This window comes from Rhinopithecus bieti, unplaced genomic scaffold (assembly GCF_001698545.2).
Source record: "Rhinopithecus bieti isolate Rb0 unplaced genomic scaffold, ASM169854v2 scaffold_15283, whole genome shotgun sequence".
NCBI classification, from domain to species: Eukaryota; Metazoa; Chordata; class Mammalia; order Primates; family Cercopithecidae; genus Rhinopithecus; species Rhinopithecus bieti.
The window spans coordinates 583,285-602,774 of NW_016808172.1; the positions used below are offsets into that span (position 1 = coordinate 583,285).

Below are 19,490 nucleotides of genomic sequence, written 5' to 3' on the forward strand. Positions count from 1 at the left end.
AAGCCTGTGAATGGGCAAGTCAGAGGGTGGTGCGGCCTGTCATGCCCGCTGTCCAGACCCCAACACTGAGACAGGGTGGACCCCGGGACAGATGGCTGGGGGATGGCAGGTCCAAACTAGGGTCTATGTGATTCTGGAATATACCCACTCTTAAAAAGCAAAAATCCCAATGGCAATATGAGCCACAAAAAATGTGAGTGTGGGCAGGGTAGAGTGGCTCATGCCTGCAAATCCCAGCACTTTGGGAGGCCAAGGCCTCCCAGAGTGGAGGTCAGGATTTCAAGACCAGCCTGGCCAACATGCTGATACCCTGTCTCTACTAAAGATAGCAAAAAAAAAAAAAAAAAAAAAAAAAAAATTAGCCAGGCATGGTGGCTCACGCCTGTAATCCCAGCACCTTGGGAGGTCGAGGCGGTGGATCACGAGGTCAGGAGATCGAGACCATCCTGGCTAACATAGTGAAACAAAAAATATAAAAAATTAGCCAGGCGTGGTGGTGGGTGGCTGTAATCCCAGCACTTTGGGAGGCTGAGGCAGGCGGATCATCTGAGGTCGGGAGTTCAAGACCAGCCTGACCAACATGGAGAAACCCCGTCTCTACTAAAAGCACAAAATTAGCCAGGCGTGGTGGTGCATGCCTGTAATCCCAGCTACTAGGGAGGCTGAGGCAGGGGAACTGCTTGACCCTGGCAGGCAGAGGGTGCAGTGAGCTGGGATTGTGCCACTGCACTCCAGCCTGGGTGACAGAGTGAGACTCTGTCTCAAAATAAATAAATAAATAAAGATACAAAATTAGCCGGGTGTGGTGGTGCATGTCTGTAATCTCAGCTACTTGGGAGGCTGAGGCAGGAGAATCACCTGAACCCAGGAGGCGGAGGTTGCAGTGAGCTGAAATCGCACCATTGCCCTCCAGCCTGGACAACAAGAGCGAGACTCCATCTCAAAAAAAAAAAGAAAAAAAAGTGAGTGTGGAGAACTGGAAAGGGGAGAATCCAGGCCGGGTGTGTGGCTCAGGCCTGTAATCCCAGCACAGTGGGAGACAGAGGCAGAACGGGCGAGATCTTTTGAGGTCCGGGTTCCAGACCAGCTTAGGCAACATGGCAAAACCCTGTCTCTACAAAAAATACAAAAATTAGCCGGGCGTGGTATCGCATGCCTGTGGTCCCAGCTACTTGTGAGGCTGAGGCAGGAGGATCGCTTAAGCCCAGAAGGTCGAGGCTGAAAGGGGCTGAGATTGCGCCACTGTACTCCAGCCTGGGTGACAGAGTGAGATCCTGTCTCAAACAATAAATAAATAAATAAAAAACAGCACCTCTTCTAGGCCTGGTCCCCCACTTCAACCTCAACATCCTGAGACGGGTGAGGTTTCTGCCCAAGCCTGCCTGAGCCTGGGCCAGGTTCTCAGCAGTGTGTGGGAACCATATAGCTACTGATGCTCATAAACTGACTTCCACAGCTTCTGCATTTTCTAACACTAGGAACACTCGTGAAGGTTTCCAAAGAAAGTGGAAGCATGGCACAGGAAGGTTAGAAACCTCTACTCAGTGCCCTCTCCTTTTTTTTTTTTTTTTTTTAATTAACAAAACACAAACAAACAGATGCCACACGGGTTCCTGGAAGGCTGAGTCACCATTCCTGGTGGGGCTGGCGGGGCATTGGGTTTCAGATGTCCTCCTGCTGTCCACAGCAGGCCGGTCAGGCCCTGGTTTCTTTCCTCCTGCCCTGCCGAGGACCTGTGAGCTAGCTGGGAGGGCATGGGCCCCAGGCTGGGTGAAATGCCCCAGAGGGACCAGGCCTGAGCTGCCCACCGTGGCTGCGGGGTGCTCTGATGCTTCCTGCCCCGGCCCCCAAGCCCGTGAGTTCTGCTGCCCAGGTTGCACCCTTCCTGAGGGCCCGGAAGAGCGGCCTATGGGTGTGAGCCCAGCAGCGTGCCAGGAGCGTGGGGAGGCTGGTGTGGGCCCTCACCGGAAGGCGCGGAGCCCCAGACATATGTCCAACGTCTGCTCCCAAAGTCTAGAAGTTTCTCTCCTGGACAGGCCTGGATGGGGGAAGGGACTCCCCAGGCCTGGCTCCCAGCCACGCCTCCCTCACAGGACACCTCCACTGCATGGTACTGGGCACGGCTAGAGGTTGGGCCCAAAAAACCTGGGGGCCCTGGTGCCCTACAACCCCTGCTCTAGGCCTGGCCCACCCAGGTCCTCCAGGACCTTCTTGGAGGCAAACCCTAGCCCCTTAGCCCCCCAGGATAACGTCCAACTCCCCACCCTGGGACAGGATTCTGCCAACCTCGCCCTCTCAGCTCCCACCTAGTGGGGACACGGCCACTGCTGACCCAGGGCACCATGGGGCTGGCAGTCACCACAGGTTCCTCCTGTCCAAGCATTCCTCTGCCTGGACAGCCACGTTGCCTGGGCCCGCTGGGCACTGCCTCTCCAGGGGGCCCTCCCTGACCACGCTTCTCTGTCCTGTCACCTTCCTGTGCTTCTCTAGACCAGGGACTCCCTGGTGCGGTGGACGTGGGGCCGGGTCCCTCGCGGGTGGAGCCATACTGGGCACTGCAGGGCGCTGGGCAGCATCCTGGCCCCCCTCAACTCCATGTCAGGAGCCCCCCCAAGATGTGGTAGCCACAGATGTCCTGGACATCGCCTTCTCCTATTCAGGACACGAGAGGACCGTCACCTAACCACCTCATCCATGGCCATGGCCATGGATGGCGCCGACAGTGACAGGACAGCCAGCGGTACGCAGAGTGGGGGAGACTGAGACCTCGCTGGACCCTGTGGGTCCTGGGCTGGGGAGGCCATGTTGGTGGGTCAGGGCTGTCGGGGGGTGCCGGGCGCACTGACCTTGTCGTGGGTGGAGGGGGCAGGGTTCTCGTCCCAGATGGTGGACACCTGGTTGAGGCTGTCGGCCGGCAGGAAGTCGGGCGTGTCCACGATGTCCGACAGGGAGTCCACAGACGAGGAGAAGATGGAGATGTTGGAGACGTCCTCAAAATACGAGGAATCCTGAAAGACAAGGCCAGGCCTGGTGAGGTGGGTACAGGAGACACCACTGCCCTCCACACACTGGAGCAGGTGGGGACAGGAGACACCACGGCCCCTCCACGCACTGGAGCACGTGGGGACAGGAGACACCACGGCCCCGGCCCCCCTCTCACGCACTGGAGCACGCCGGGTCACGCAAGACACGCAAGGCCCTCGCACGCACCGGGAAGCGACGCAGAGGGTCACGGGACAGACACCAACGGCCCGCGCCACGCACTGCGGAACACGTGGCACGGGACCACCCCACAGCCCTCAAACGCACAAGAGCACGCTTGGACACACGGGAACGCCACGGAGCCGCCCACGCACTGGAGCACGTGGGGACGGGAGACGCCACGGCCCCTCCACGCACTGGAGCACGTGGGGACGGGAGACGCCAAGGCCCCTCTACACACTGGAGCACGTGGGGACGGAAGACACCACGGCCCTCCCGGGTTCAAGCAATTCTCCTGCTTCATCCTCCCAAGAAGCTGGGATTACAGGTGTGTGACACCATGCCCAGCTAATTTTTTTGTATTTTTACTAGAGACGGGGTTTCACCATGTTGGCCAGCCTGGTTTTGAACTCCTGACCTCAAGTGATCCGCCTGCCTCGGCATCCAAAAGTGTTGGGATTACAGGCGTGAGCCACCATATGACAGAGCAAGAGAGCGAGACTCCGTCTCAGAAAAGAAAAAAAGGAATAAAGCAATGGGTGAGAAACACCAGCCCTCAGGGCCATGCAGGATGGCGTCCGACTTCTGCAGCACCTGAAAGGCAGCGATTCTGCAGGAACTCTGAGCAGCTCGGGGCTGGGGTAAGCCTGGTGCCATGCCCTGTGTGGGAGGCAGCCATGCGCAGAGGCAGGGCTCGCTATGGGGATGACACACACACACGCACTGCCCAGTAGAGAAGATGTATGTGCATCATTTCTTTTTTTTGAGACAGAGTCTCGCATTGTCGCCGGGGCTGGAGTGCCGTGGCACAATCTCGTCTCACTGCAACCTCTGCCTCCCCGGTTTAAGCGATTCTCCTGCCTCAGTGTCCCGAGTAGCTGGGTTTACAGGTGTGCACCCCTGTGCCACCTAATTTGGAATTTTTATTTATTTATTTATTTTTTGAGATAGAGTCTCACTCTCTCCCCCAGGCTGGAGTGCAGTGGCACAGTCCCGGCTCACTGCACTCCGCCAGGAGTGCGCCACCACGCCCAGCTAAGTTTTGTATTTTTAGTAGAGATGGGGTTTCACCATGTTGGCCAAGCTGGTCTGAAACTCCTGACCTCAGGTGATCCACCTGCCTTGGCCTCCCAAAGTGCTAGGATTACAGGCATAAGCCATCGTGCCTGGCCTAATTCTGTATTTTCAGTAGAGATAGAGTTTCTCCATGTTGGTCAGGCTGGTCTCGAACTCCTGGTCTCAAGTGATCCGTCCACCTTGGCCTCCCAAAGTGCTGGGATTATACGCATGAGCCACCATGCCCAGCCACATATGACGTCTCACGTCTGTAATCCCAGCACTTAGAGGCCAAGGCGGAAGATCGCTTGAGCCCAGGAGTTCAAGATCAGCCTGGACAATATGGCGAAACCCCATTTCTACTCAAAATACAAAAATTAGCTGGGTGTGGTGGCTCACACCTGTAATCCCAGCACTCTGAGAAGTCAAGGTGGGCAGATCACCTGAGGTCAGGAGTTCAAGACCAGCCTGACCAATATGGTAAAACCCTGTCTTTACGAAAAACACAAAAATTAGCTGGGCATAGTGGTGGGTGCCTGCAATCCCAGCTACTCAGGAGGCTGAGGCAGGAGAATGACTTGAACCCCGGAGGCGGAGGTTGCAGTGGGCTGACATCGTGCCATTGCACTCCAGCCTGGGTGACAGAGCAAGACTCCATCTCAAGAAAAACAAAGAAAAAAATCAGGCATGTCGAGGGGGCGCTGTCTCTCCCTGGGAGCTGTGAGCTCCGTCCCCCTCACCTTGCTCAGCTTTGTCCACTGCCCACCCTGTCAGACCCAAGCACCCGGGTACTGATCACTAGGGACATTCAGGAACCTGCCCCCAAACAAAGACCCCACAGCACCCCCCAGGACAGAGGTATTCACGCTGCCCACCTAAGGCCCCGGGCCAGGTAGGGTGCAGCCTGCCACCCCAGGCAGGGTAGGAGCAGCCCACCTCCCAGAGCCTCTGGAGGCCCCGATCGGCAGGGGTGGGGAACAGTTCCCCTACTGAGCCCCACAAGGACCCTCTGAACACCGCCTACCCAGGTTGCAGAGGACCTGGTCACGCTGACCTGTAGCCCGGACCCTCCGTGGAAGCATTTCCTGGGCAAGGTCAGGGGTCCCTGGGTTGGTCGAGACCCCAGCCAGGAGCGGGGGTGAGTTGCTATCGGGCCCAGAGCAGCCCAGGCCTTGGTGGTGCAGGGAGCGCAGGCAGAGCGGAGGGGAGCTCCCCTGACCCAAATGCGTGGGCCACACAGCGAGTCCTTCCCCGGAGCTCAGCGTGGAAAGAGGGAAAGGACCTCAGGCGGACACACCCGCCCCATGCCCTCACCAGGTGCCCTCTGCCCAAGAAGACAGGACAACAGAGCCCTCCCGCCCAAGGCCCTCCTCCCAAAACTCCTGCCCCAGTCTGAGGAAACACCAGCCCGACTACTCCAGGCCGTCCACACCACCTGACCAGCCGCAGGACCACCCAGTGCATCTGAAACATGGGTCTTGAGAAACCGTCACAGCCCAGAGGGGCCTGAGAAGATGCATAAACACCACGTGGGGCCCTGGGCAGGAAAGGACATTGGGGAAACTGAGGAAATCCAAGCAAAGCGTGGGCCTCGGGAGTTAACAGTGGCGTATGCATGTTGGTTTATCAGCTGTGACAGCCACAGACGGGAGACAGAACAGCAGGGAGCCTGGGAGTGGGGACGTGGGGACTCTCTGCACTGTCCAGGCAGCTTTTCTGTCACTCTAAAACAGTTTGAAAAGTTAAAGTCAAGTCGGGCGTGGTGGCTCACATCTGCTACTCAGCAGGCTGAGGCAGGAGGATCGCTTGAGCCCAGGTGGTCGAGGCTGCAGTGAGCTATAATTGCGCCTCCGCACGCCAGCCTGGGAGACAGAACGAGACCCTATCTCAAAAAAAAAAAAAGTCAAGTCGAGCAGGGCGTAGTGGCTCACGCCTGTAATCCTAGAGGAGCCAAGGTGAATGGATCACTTGAGCCCAGCAGTTCAAGACCAGCCTGAGCCACACAGCAAGACCCCATCTCCACAAAAAATATAAAAGTTAGCTGGGCATAGTAGCACGTGCCTGTAGTCCCAGCTACTCAGGAGGCCGAGATGGGAGGATTGCTTGAACCCATTCGGTGGAGGTTGCAGGGAGCTGAGATGGTGCCACTGCACACCAGCCTGGGTGATAGAGCAAGTCCCTGTTCCCCAAAAAATAAACAAAAGTGGAAGTCTAATAATGAGTGGGTGCTTGCAGCTTTCAGGCTCCAAGAACGCAGCCTCGAGGCCCTGCCCTGCTCCCCGTCTGGTCCTTCCCAGCACAGGACATCCAGCCAGGTGCATGAGCCCTCTAAGCCTTCACCTTTAGCAGGTGCCCTCAGTGATTAGGGACAGAGGGAGACAGGGCTCCCAGGGCTGGCCCTGTTCACATGTGGGAAGCTGAACGGAGCCAGGCCAGCTCCCCTCATAGCGGCTCCGTCCTCTGCCCACATCTGGATTTGACTCCGAGCAGCCACCAGCTGACCTCAGAGACAGCCCAAGTCCCACCCGTGCCTGTGTGTCCCTCCATGGCCCCTCCAGGCCGGCCCAGGCTCCTGCATCCTCCACCACATGCCCCACCCACCCTTCAGCCTCAGCTCAGCCCACCTAGTGCCTCCCCGGGGAACCTGGGCCCCTTTGTAGTCTGCACCAAGGCCCCTCGGAGGTGACATTTGCACCCCTCACCGCCAGCGCCCAGTTCTGGGGCCCCAGGGAGGGCCGGGGCTGCCTGCTGTGGTTCCTGTCTCTGCAGCATTTCAGGAGCCCTGGGTTGAGGCGGGGAGCTGGCAGGACCTGGCTCTGCCCCATTCAAGTGCAGCAAATACAGCTCCTCCTGCCCTGGGCAGCCAACTCCAGACCTGACTCCAGAACTGACTCCAGACCTGGTGTGCTGCCCTCGTCCTGTGCTCCAGGACCCATGGGGAACCACAGAGCCACAGGGATTTGCCCGCCTGCGCCACCAGAGTCAGCCCTGACCAGGCCCACCCACCCCCACTCCCTGTGAGGGCCCCATGAGACACCCAGAGCCCCTCCACCTGAGGCTTCTCTAGAGGAAAGCCAGGGGGCCCTATCCCAGGGGCAGAAGGAGGGGGATGCAGCCCTCCCGACAGCCAATGCCACTGTCACTGAGGGCCGGATCCGGGCTGAGCCCGAGTCCCCCACTCCGCTCGGGTCCCCCAGCCTACGCACAGGGCGCCGCTCCCAGCCCCAAGTCCTAAATCTCTGCCTCGGAACCTTCCGGCAGATTCCCTCTTGCTGCCAGAAGAGACCGACGGGGCGGGATGGGGATTTTTGAGAGCCTGGCGGCCTTAGACTCCAAGGTGAGATTCCAGCTGCTTCCGGCAGGCGGCCCGTCCTGAATGGGGTCCCACCTCCCACACCCCTGCCCCCAAGGGCCTCGCCCACCCCAGGAGGGGAGTGTTACCTTGTTCAGAGCCTCGAACTGCAGCCAGAACTGCAGCTGGGACATGGTCCCGGCGCTCGGGGGTCCGGGGGTCCCCCTGGAAGCGCTGCCCGGGAGCGGCTCCCTCATGACCGCTGCGGCAGCCCCAGCATTGGGTCGGCCCGGGCGGACGGGGGCGGCTCTCCGCCAGGCTGCATTTGCATGTCGGTTTAGTCACGGCCGCCGGCGCCTACTTCCTCTAAGGCCGGGGCTGACTTTCAGGAAATGATGCCGGCCCTGAAAGTCAGGGCAATTACTGGCAGCGCGAGGAGAATTACTGTACGGGGCGGGTCTGCCCCAGGCGCTGTCAACACGCACCCCCACCCCGCCCGGCCTCAGGGCCAGCCTCCTTTGGGGCACTGGGGGACGTGCAGAGTGCCCAGGTGGGCATGTTTCCCCAGACTGCAGAGAGCTGGGTTCCGTTCCACGGGGACCAGCTGCTGTTCCTGGTGTCCCCAAACCACAGGCAGGGAAACTGAGGCCTGGACGGCCCCTTCATCCATGCCATAGCCCCTCAGGCCAGGCCTGAATCCCCACCCTTCACCCAGTGCCCCAGCCATGCCAAGAGCACCTCGGGCCCTGCTGCGCACCCCCTGGGGCTCTCCCCACCCCACCTCTGCAGGCTGAGGTCCCTGAGAATCCCCTGCCGCGGAAGCAAAGTCCCCTCCCTGCTCTTTCCCTGCTGTCTGTGCCCAGGGGGTTCAGCGGGCCCTGTGGCCTCCCCTGACCTGGGGCTGGCGGAGGGAGAGCTGAGCGTGCGCCCCTCCTCTCCAGGCTCTGGCCAGGCCCAGCCTCGGCCCCCTTGGCACAGCAGCGCGGGAACAAGTGGTAGGATCCTGGGAAAAGCACGTTCTTGCTTTGGTAGAAAACCAAGCGGCAATGATGCACTTGCCGGGGCAACCCTGGGCCATGAACCCGCCAGCGGCCCGGCCACACTCTCGCCCGCACCGTGGGGACCCGGCCCATGCATCACAGGGGCCCAGACACCGCGGGGCACACACCGACGGGCCACCCCACTGAGCCACAGGCGGTCATTCTCGGTGTCCTTGGAGGAGCTGGGGAGGCCCCAGGGCCAGAGGGGATGGGAGGACGGCCAGGCTGTGGAGGAGACGGGCCCCATCTGCCTGCGCTCAGCGACTGACGCGGCAGCGGCTGCATTTCCCACGAGACTGTGGCCGAGACCGCACAGGCGGCCACGGCTCCCCCTCTGTGAGGGGAGGAAGGGCCGGGCCCTGTGGCCAGGGGCCCCCGGGAAGACGGAAACTGCACCCCGAGAGGCCGGGGAGCCGGTGGCTGGGCGGGAAGGGTCGGGACAGTTCTGGGCTCGTAGGACCCCGGCTAGGGCTCTGCGGGGAGAGTGGGACCGAGGCCTCAAACCCTGCGCACTCCGCCCCCTCGGGCTCACCCTGCTGCGCCAGCCCGTGGGGCCCCGCGACCACGCACCAGCAGCAGGGGAGGCTGGCGCAGACCGTCGTCCACACCCCCTGCCGCAACCCATCACCTCCTGGAAGCGGGGCGACAACACGAGTCCGCACAGCTGAGCGAGGGGCCCGCCAATGGAAAACAACCAATGAAAAACAAACTCATGGAGCGGCTCAACCCAGCAGCCAATCACAGCCACCACCACAACCCAGCAGCCAATCACAGCCACCGCTCAAACCAGCAGCCAATCACAGCCACCACTCAACCCAGCAGCCAATCACAGCCACCGCTCAACCCAGCAGCCAATCACAGCCACCACTCAACACAGCAGCCAATCCCAGCCACCCCAGAGGCTGCTCCACACCAGCTCCACGCAAAAAGCCCACAAGCAGAAGTGCTGCTGAGGACGCCTGGCAACCGCTTGGGAACCGTCCTGCAGTTCCTCAAAGAGGCGAACGGGGAGTAACAGTTAACTAACAGTTAACCAGCAGCTGCACTCCCAGGTGCCATCGAGGAGGACCCACAGCTCACGGGTGGACCCACAGCTCATGGGTGGACCCACAGCTCACAGGACCCACAGCCCACGGGTGGACCCACAGCTCACAGGACCCACAGCCCACGGGTGGACCCACAGAGCTCACAGGACCCACAGCTCACAGGACCCACAGCCCACAGGTGGACCCACAGAGCTCACAGGACCCACAGCTCACAGGACCCACAGCCCACTGGTGGACCCACAGCCCACTGGTGGACCCACAGCTCACAGGACCCACAGCCCACGGGTGGACCCACAGCTCATAGGACCCACAGCCCACAGTGGACCCACAGCCACAGGACCCACAGCCCACGGTGGACCCACAGCTCACAGGACCCACAGCCCACGGGTGGACCCACAGCTCACAGGACCCACAGCTCACAGGACCCACAGCCCATGGGTGAACCCACAGCTCACAGGTGAACCCACAGCTCACAGGTGGACCCACAGCCACAGGACCCACAGCTCACAGGACCCACAGCTCACAGTACCCATAGTTCACAGGACTCACAGCTCACAGGTGGACCCACAGCCCACGGGTGGACCCACAGCTCACAGGACCCACAGTTCACAGGACTCACAGCTCACAGGTGGACCCACAGCCCACAGGACCCACAGCTCACAGGACCCACAGCTCACAGGTGGACCCACAGCCAGAGGACCCACAGCCCCACGGGTGGACCCACAGCTCACAGGTGGACCCACAGCCAGAGGACCCACAGCCCACGGGTGGACCCACAGCTCACAGGTGGACCCACAGCCAGAGGACCCACAGCCCACAGGTGGACCCACAGCTCACAGGTGGACTCACAGCCAGAGGACCCACAGCTCACAGGAACCACAGCTCATGGGTGGACCCACAGCCCACAGAACCCACAGCCCACGGGACCCACAGCTCATAGGTGGACCCACAGCCAGAGGACCCACAGCTCACAGGACCCACAGCTCATGGGACCCACAGCTCACGGGACCCACAGCTCACGGGACCCACAGCTCACAGGACCCACAGCTCATGGGAGGACCCACAGCCCACGGGACTCACAGCTCATGGGACCCACAGCTCACGGGTGGACCCACAGCTCACGACAGCCTGGCTCCCGCAGCGTGGTCACCCACAGAGGAACAGGGTCAGCACAGTGAGGCCATCCACGCACTGGAACACAACCCAGCCATGAAAAGGAGCAAGGCTCTGACCCAGGCCACAGCACGGATGACCTTGAGGATGTCACACTCAGAGACGCCAAACACAGAAGGCCACGCAGCGTGTGAGGCTATTTCTATGAAATGTCCTGTTCTGGACAGGACTCCACACAGACAGGAAAAGCATTCGGGTTACCAGGGGAGGGGGATGGGCCGGGAGTGACAGCTGATGGGAACGGGGCTTCCTGTGGGGTGATGGAATGTTCTGGAACTAGACAGAGGTGGTGGTTGCACAACTCTGTGAATATGCTTTTTTAAAGTGTGGATTTGGGCTAGGCGCAGTGGCTTACGTCTGTAATCCCAGCACTTTGGGAGGCCGAGGTGGGCGGATCAGGAGGTCAGGAGTTAGAGACCAGCCTGGCCGACATGGTGAAACCCCGTGTCTACTAAAAATGCAAAAATTAGCCAGGCGTGATGGTGTGCACCTGTAATCCCAGCTACTCGGGAGGCTGGGGCAGGATAATTGCTTGAACCTGGAGACAGAGGTTACGGTGAGCTGAAATCGCACCACTGCACTCTAGCCTGGGCGACAGAGCAAGACTGTCTCAAAAAAAAAAAAAAAGGTGGATTGGGCCAAGTGTGGTGGCTCACACGTGCCATCCCAGTGCTTTGGGAAGCTGAGGTAAGCGAACAGCTTGAGTCCAAGAGTTCAAAACCAGCCCGGGCAACATAGTGAGATCCCATCGCCACAAAAAAATACAAAAACCAGCTGGGCATGGTGGCAGGCACCTGTGCTCCCAGCTGCTCAGGAGGCCACGGCAGGAGAATCACTTGAGCTAGGGAGGTGGAGGCTGCAGTAAGCTATGATCACATCACTGCACTCCAGCCTGGGCAACAGAGCAAAACACTGACTCAAATAAATAAAGTGGACTTTATGGAATGTGAATTTTGTCTCAGTTTTTAAAACACCTGGAAAGCAGTGAAACAGGAAGAACGAGCAGAGACTCTGACTTGCTCCCCAGGCCCCAATGTGACAGCGCAGGCCGGGGTCCCTGGAGCAGGTCAGGCTGAAGATATGGTGCACTGCATGGGGACCTGCTGGGCACTACCCCACCCACCGCTGGGACCCCGTGCTCGGCCCTGGGCTCCCGTTGCCTGGTCTCTCCCTCCGCCTCTGTCCATGATGCACCCCTCACTGACCGGTCCCGTGGCAAGGCTGAACGAGGGCTCCGTGTAAGCCTGGCTGAGTGTCCGCTACCCCAGCCCTCACAAGAACCCTGCACCGCAGGTGACGCGGCCCTGCATTACAGTGAGGGAAGGAGGCCACGGGGATGGGAGGGGGCTGGAGGGCAGAGAGAGAAGAGGCTTCCAGGTGGTCGTGGCACAGGTGGCACTTCCTGGACACTGCCGCTCTCTGGTGGCTGGGAGAAGGGCCCCCTCTGCAGGCCTGGTCACTACAGTGCCCCGTGCAGAGCTGAACTGTATCCTCAAAATGGTGTGATCATGTCCCGGCCCCTGGAAGCTGTGTGTGTGGCCTTATTTGGGAATCTGATCCTCGCAGATGTGAGTGGTTAAAAAAAAAAAGGCCGCGCTGGCCGAGGGGGTGATCCATGCCTGGTATCCTCATACAAAGGAGACACAGTCCCGGGGAGGAGGCCATGGGACATGGAGGCAGAGATCCCAGCCGTGTGGCCACAGCCAGGGGATGCCCGGATCCCCCAGATGCTGGAGGGGTGGGAAGGAACACGCCCTGTCCGCACCTTGACTTTGGACTTCCAGGCTCCAGGGCTGGGAGGGGACAGAGTCCTGGCCTTTGAAGCTGTGTGTGCTGCTTCCTCACAGCAGTCCTGGGAGGCTGGCGTGGCTCCCCAGGAAACTGGGCTCCCTTCTGTCAGGCTCCCGGCCAGGTGCCTGGTGTGGGCCCTGGGGTTGCCGCCTCAGTGCCTCCTGGCACTGCAGCTGGGCAGGGCCGAACCCTGGCACAAAAAGAAAAAAAGGACTCAGCTTCCTGCTGAGTCTCCCTCTCTAAAGCTGTCTGTGGGCGGCTCTGCCAGCCCCTCCTGCACCTGCCAGGCCCTGGGTGAGGCTCCTCCTCCCAGGGGATGTGGCCTCAGCACAGATCAGGGGACAGAGGTGGCTCTTCTTGGCCTTGTCTGGGTGTGAACCAAAGGCTTCCTGTAAGAAATCCCTCTCTCCCTCTCCCTCCCTCGCTCCCCCATCTCTCTCGCTCTCTTTTTTGCCCAATGCCAGTAACTGTGGGGGCTCCGTGGTGCCGGGTGGGCTGAGGCCTCCGACCCCTGCTAAAACGCATCTGCGGAACAGTCAATGCCGCCTGCCTCCCTGCCTGAAAGCAGCCAGTGTGCAAAGCGCTTTTCTGAGCCGTGAGCTCATCTCAAGCTTCCCAGAAGCCCCCGGGCTGCCAGGCAGAGAGTGTTGTTACCGGATGGCTGTGTTCCCAAGGGTCCCTGCAGCCCCACGGGGAACTGGGGTGGATGCCCGGCACGTGAAGATGTCCTCACAGGACAGGTGGTGGGCAGGGGGGCAGCGCCTGGGGAACGGGGATGGGCGGGGGACACCGAGAGCCCCAGGAGCCCAGCAGAGATGCAAGGGGCCTGGGTGATGTTGGGAGGGTCAAGGAGCACCCCCACCCCGGGAACAGGCGGCAAGGGATGGGCGAGGGGCAGCGAGGCAGGTGAGCAGGACCTGGGGAATGGCCTGTGCAGGGCACAAGCCGGGGAGAGGCTCGGGCTGGGGTGCGGTGTGGAAGAGCCCAGAAGAGGCGCCGGGGGCTGCCCTGGGGGATGCTCACCCCACGCAGGAATGGGCGCCGGAGAGCCTGGGGGCGGAGCCGCGACACTGGGCTAGGCCTGGAGCAGGGGACCCATGGGAGGTTCCGGGCGCAGAGCGTGGGCTCCAGCACCGAGGGCCCCTCATCCTCGAGCAGGACCCCAGCAACCCCCCAGCCAGACCCAGTCATTCCTGGAACACACACACGGACCTGCATATGGATGCTGCTGACAGCGATTCACCATGTCAACCCACACCTACTCCTGGGCATGAGCCCGAGAAACGAAAACCTGTCCACACGGAGGTTTGCACGCGTGCTCACGGCAGCACAACTCACGACGGCCACGGGTGGAAGCAGCACAAGTGTCCATCACAGACACACGGACAGACACAGTGGGCCCTCCACGTGTCCATCACACACAGACACGGTGGGCCTCCGCGCGTCCCTCACGGACAGACACGGTGGGGCCCATTCATGTGCCGGAACACGGCTCAGCCATAATCAGGAGCCAGGATCTGACCCGGCCACAGTTCAGATGCACCTTGAGGATGTCACGCTCAGTGAGAGATGCCAGACGCAGGAGGCCACGCAGCGTGTGATCCCATTTCTATGAAATGTGCAGGACAGGCCAAGCCACAGAAACAGGAAGGGAACGTGTGAGCGCCGGGTCTGGGGAGGGACAGGGAGTAATGGCTGACAGGGACGGGGCCTCTTCTAGGGAGACAATGATCTGGAATTAGAATTACAGGATGATGGCTGAATGGCTCTGGACTTCGTAACAGCCACAGCATCGTTCACTTAGAAATGGGGACTTTTCTGTAACGTGAATTGAGTCTCAACTGAAAATAAAAAAGGGGTGGCGTGCAGTGGTTCACACCTATAATCCCAGCACTTTGGAAGGCCGAGGTGGGCAGATCACCTGAGGTCAGGAGTTTGAGACCAGCCTGGCCACCATGGTGAAACCCCATCTCTACTAAAACTACAAAAATTAGCCAAGCGTGGTGTCACGTGCCTGTAGTCCCAGCTACTCGGGAGGCTGAGGCTGGAGAATCGCTTGAACCCGGGAGGCGGAGGTTGCAGTGAGCTGAGATCGCGCCACTGCACTCCAGCCTGGGAGACAGAGTGAGACTTTGTCTCAAAAATAAATAAATATGGTGGGCGCCTGTAATCCCAGCTACTCAGAAGGCTTAGTCAGGAGAATCACTTGAACCCAGGAGGCAGAGATTGCCATAAGCCGATGGAACACAGATGGACGCAGCAGGGATGCCCACAGGCAGGACCCACAGGTGGAGGCTGCTGACCCCGCCCCAGGCAGGACCAGCCTCTGCACAGCCTTGAGTCCTCCCCCAGGCTGGGAGAAACAGGAACCAGATGGTGAAGGAACTCCGTCCTGGCCAAGCAGCCAAAGTTACCACGATCAGCACAATACACGCCACACCAGGCACTCCGATCCATGCCGTGGTGTGTACGGTGCTGTCTGTGGGATTCCTCCATCCAGTCAGGAGACAACCCCACACAAAACGAATGGAGACGCACTCTGGAGGAGATGCACTCTGGAGGAGACGCACTCTGGAAAAGTGCCTCTTTGGGGAAAGTGCGGAGGCTGCCGACATCCCAGGTGCAGACCGGTCACCGGCGCTGTGCAAGGTCAGTGTCCACTCCACAGCCAGGCTTCTGCAAGACAGTAACACTCGGGGCCCGGGTGGGGGCTGTTCCAGGGCTCTTAGTTCTTGCAACTTTTTTGTAATTTTTTTTTTTTTTTGGACACGGAGTCACACTCTGTCACCCAGGCTGGAGTGCCGTGGTGCGATCTCAGCTCCCTGCAACCTCTGCCTCCTGAGATCAGGGAATTCTCCTGCCTCAGCCTCCCAAGTAGCTGGGATTACAGGTGGGCACCACCAAGCTGGGCTAATTTTTGTATTTTTAGTAGAGATGGGGTTTAGCCATGTTGGCCAGGATGGTCTCAAACTCCTGAGTTCAGGTGATCTGCCCACCTTGGCCTCATAAAGTGCTAGGATTACAAGCGTGAACTACTGTGCCTGGCCTGTAAATCTAATTGTTAATGTTTTATAGAGATGAGGTCTCACTATGTTGCCCAGTCTGGATCCATGCGTCCATCACAGACAAAAACAGTGGGGCCCTCCCACGCGTCCACCACGGACACACGGACACACGGACACAGGGACACACGGACACAGGGACACGGACACAGGGACACAGGGACACAGGGACACACGGACACAGGGACACATGGACACAGGGACACACGGACACACGGATACACACAACAGACCTTCCGCTGGGAACTCCCAGGCTCAAGCAATCCTCAGGCCTCAGCCTCCCAAGTAGCTGGGACTACAGGCTTGCACCACCATGCCCGGCTAATTTTTTTCTTTTTTCTTTTTTTTTTTTTCTGAGATGGAGTCTTGCCCTGCAGCCCTGGCTGCAGTGGAGTGACTCGTACTCGGCTCACTGCAACCTCCTACTCCTGGGTTCAAGCAATTCTCCTGCCTCAGTCTCCTGAGTAGCTGGGATTACAGGCACACGCCACCATGCCCAGCTGTTTTATATATTTTTTTTAGTAGAGACGGGGTTTCAACATGTTGGTCAGGCTGGTCTCCAACTCCTGACCTCATGATCCGCCTGCCTCGGCCTCCCAAAGTGCTGGGATTACAGGCATGAGCCACCGCACCCGGCCATTTTTTTCTCTTTTTAATACAGATAGGGTCTCACTATGTTGCGCAGCCTGGTCTCAAACCCCTGGGCTCAAGCAGTCCTCCCGCCTCGGCCTCCCAAAGTGCTGGGATCACAGGCGTGAGCCACTGAGCCCAGCCCTGACTCAAACGTGACCTCCTGCATTCCCAGGGGCAGAATCTCCCAGGCACAGTGGCCCTGCTCGGGGTCTGTGAAGACCGCCAGGGGAGCCACGATCAACCCGCCCCTCAATGACCTCCCTCTCCAGGATCAACCCTCCCCTCAATGGCCTCCCTCCCCACCATCAACCCTCCCCTCAATGGCCTCCCTCCCCACCATCAACCCGCCCCTCAATGGCCTCCCTCCCCAGGCCTTGAGGGCTCTCCAGCAGAACCAACAGTGCTGCAGAGTCCACTGGCCCCAGGGAACTGCCCAGGTGCATGGCTCATCTGCTTTCTCTTGTTGCTTTGGCTGCCAGGAAACTCAGGGCTCAGGTGTATTCATAGTTACCAGCTAGATCACCTGAGGTCAGGAGTTCAAGACCAGCCTGGCCAACATGGTGAGACCCCGTCTCTACTAAAAATACAAAAATTAGCCAGGCATGGTGGCACACACCTGTAATTCCAGCCTCTCAGGAAACTGAGGCAGCAGAATGGCTCAAACTCGGGAGGCAGAGGTTGCAGTGAGCTGAGATCACACTACTGCACTCCAGCCTGAGTGACAGAGCAAGACTCCGTCTCAAAAAAAACACAAAAGGCCAGGCACGGTGGTTCATGGCTATAATCCCAGCACTTTGGGAGGCTGAGAGGGAGGGGCAGATCACCTGAGGTCAGGAGTTCAAGACCAGCCTAGCCAACATAGCGAAACCTCATCTCTACTAAAATACAAAATTAGCTGGGCGTGGTGGCGCATACGTGTAATCCCAGCTACTTGGAAGGCTGAGGCAGGAGAATAGCTTGAACCCGGGAGGTGGAGGTTGCAGTGAGCCGAGATGGCGTCATTGCATTCCAGCCTGGGCGACAGAGCGAGGCTCCGTCTCAAAAAAAAAAAAAAAAAAAAAAAAGAAAGCACCACNAGGCAGAGGTTGCAGTGAGCTGAGATCACACTACTGCACTCCAGCCTGAGTGACAGAGCAAGACTCCGTCTCAAAAAAAACACAAAAGGCCAGGCACGGTGGTTCATGGCTATAATCCCAGCACTTTGGGAGGCTGAGAGGGAGGGGCAGATCACCTGAGGTCAGGAGTTCAAGACCAGCCTAGCCAACATAGCGAAACCTCATCTCTACTAAAAATACAAAAATTAGCTGGGCGTGGTGGCGCATACGTGTAATCCCAGCTACTTGGAAGGCTGAGGCAGGAGAATAGCTTGAACCCGGGAGGTGGAGGTTGCAGTGAGCCGAGATGGCGTCATTGCATTCCAGCCTGGGCGACAGAGCGAGGCTCCGTCTCAAAAAAAAAAAAAAAAAAAAAGTAGTGACCAGCTGGCTCTTATGGCCTGTGGGGTTTTACATTCACCCTCACCCCCAGTCCAGCAAGAGGTTCTCCCTGTCAATCCCTCGTGGTTTATACAACAGCAAGAAACATCTGCAGGGAATGCACCTGTGCCACAGACCACACGATGGCTTCGAATGGTGCCTCCATTTACCCTCGCTCCCGTGAAAAGCTACTGTCAACCTCAAGGCTCCAACAAGCTGAATGTGGTGGCTCACGCCTGTAATCCCCATGCTTTGGGAAGCCCAGGCAGGAGAATCACTTGAGCCCAGAAGTTTGAGACCAGCCTGGGCAACACAGTGAGACCTCATTTCCACAAAACATACAAAATTAGCTGGGTGTGGTGGTGCGTGCCTGTGGCCCCAGCTACTGGGGAAGCTGAGGTGGGAGCATCGTTCGAGCCCAGGTGGAGGCTGCAGTGAGCCGAGATTGCACCGCTGCACTCCAGCCTGGGCGACAGAGCCAGACCCTGTCTCTAAAAATAGAAACTAAAAAAACATATCAGTGAAACACACGCTTACCCTCTCATAGTCTGGAGGGCAGAAGTTGTAACACCAAGACCACGTGGGCAGGGCAGGTCCCTCCTGGGGGCTCCAGGGGGAAAACCCAGTTCCCGCCTTTCCCAGTGTCCAGAGGCGCCTGCATCCCTTGGCTTGGGGCCCCTTCCTCCCGCTTCACAGCCACAGCGCAGCCTCTCCCCGTCTCTCTCTGGCTCTCACCCTCCCGCCTCCTCTCGTGAGGGCCCGGCGAGGACACTGGGCCTCCAGGTCACCCAGGATGCTCTCCCGTCTCAGGTCTGTCACTCAGTCCCATCTGCCATGAGAGGCAACACGACAACGGGTCCTGGGGATCAGGATGGGGACGTCTTGGGGGCTGTAACAGCGCAGCCAGCACGGTTGCCTCAGGTGTGAGTTGGGAGCAGAGGCTTCCGTGACGGGCTGTGCTGTGCTGTGGGGCCACAGTGTGAAGGGCCTCGAATGCCAGGCTCAGGTGTGGACTTCTTCCTGTCTCCGCAGAACCACATGGCCCAGCCCACAGGCCTGGGCTGACTCACACCCGTCCCGTCCCACACTCAGCACCGCGGAACCACGCATCCCGTGCCACGCTCGGCACCGCCGAACCATGCGGCCCGGCCCACAGGCCTGAGCTGACCTGCACCCGTCCCGTCCCACACTCGGCGCCGTGGGTCAGGTCTCCTCTGAAGGAGCCTCTTCCGCTTTAACAGGGAGATTTGGGTCCAAGCTGCCCACACGTGGCCTCTGGAGCGTGAGGCGGCTGTGGGCAGGGTGGGCAGGGAGCCGGGCGGGCAGCGCTCACAGAACCAACATCTGCCAGATGGATGTGGCATGCTCTGAAGAGGGGTCATGAGCGGCCACAGTCCCCAAACGCGCAGTGACCAGCAGGGATTAGACGCGGAGCAGACGAAGGGAGCACAGCGGCCCCGAGGGCTCCGGGCTGAAGAGATGCAGCAGCAATTGTTCGGGAGGGGAGAAGCAGGAGAATTCATGAGACAGAGACAGAGACAGGGAGACAGAGACAGAGAAACAGAGGCAGAGACAAGAGAGGCAGAGGGACAGAGGCAGAGAGGGAGACAGATGGAGACAGAGAGGGAGACAAAGACAGAGGCAGAGAAGGAGACAAAGAGACAGAGGTGGAGAGGGAGGCAGAGAGACAGAGAGTCAGAGGCAGAGACAGAGAGGGAGAC

General features: G+C 59.4%; 1 protein-coding gene across 1 annotated transcript in view; it reads right to left on the reverse strand.

The window, feature by feature from the left end:
* SBNO2 (strawberry notch homolog 2) overlaps positions 1 to 19,490 on the reverse strand; it is a 72,522-nt gene that overhangs the window by 15,090 nt on the left and 37,942 nt on the right. Inside the window, 1 exon segment of the mRNA XM_017885658.1 lies at positions 2,847 to 3,008. Coding sequence (XP_017741147.1) covers positions 2,847 to 3,008 — 162 coding nt within the window.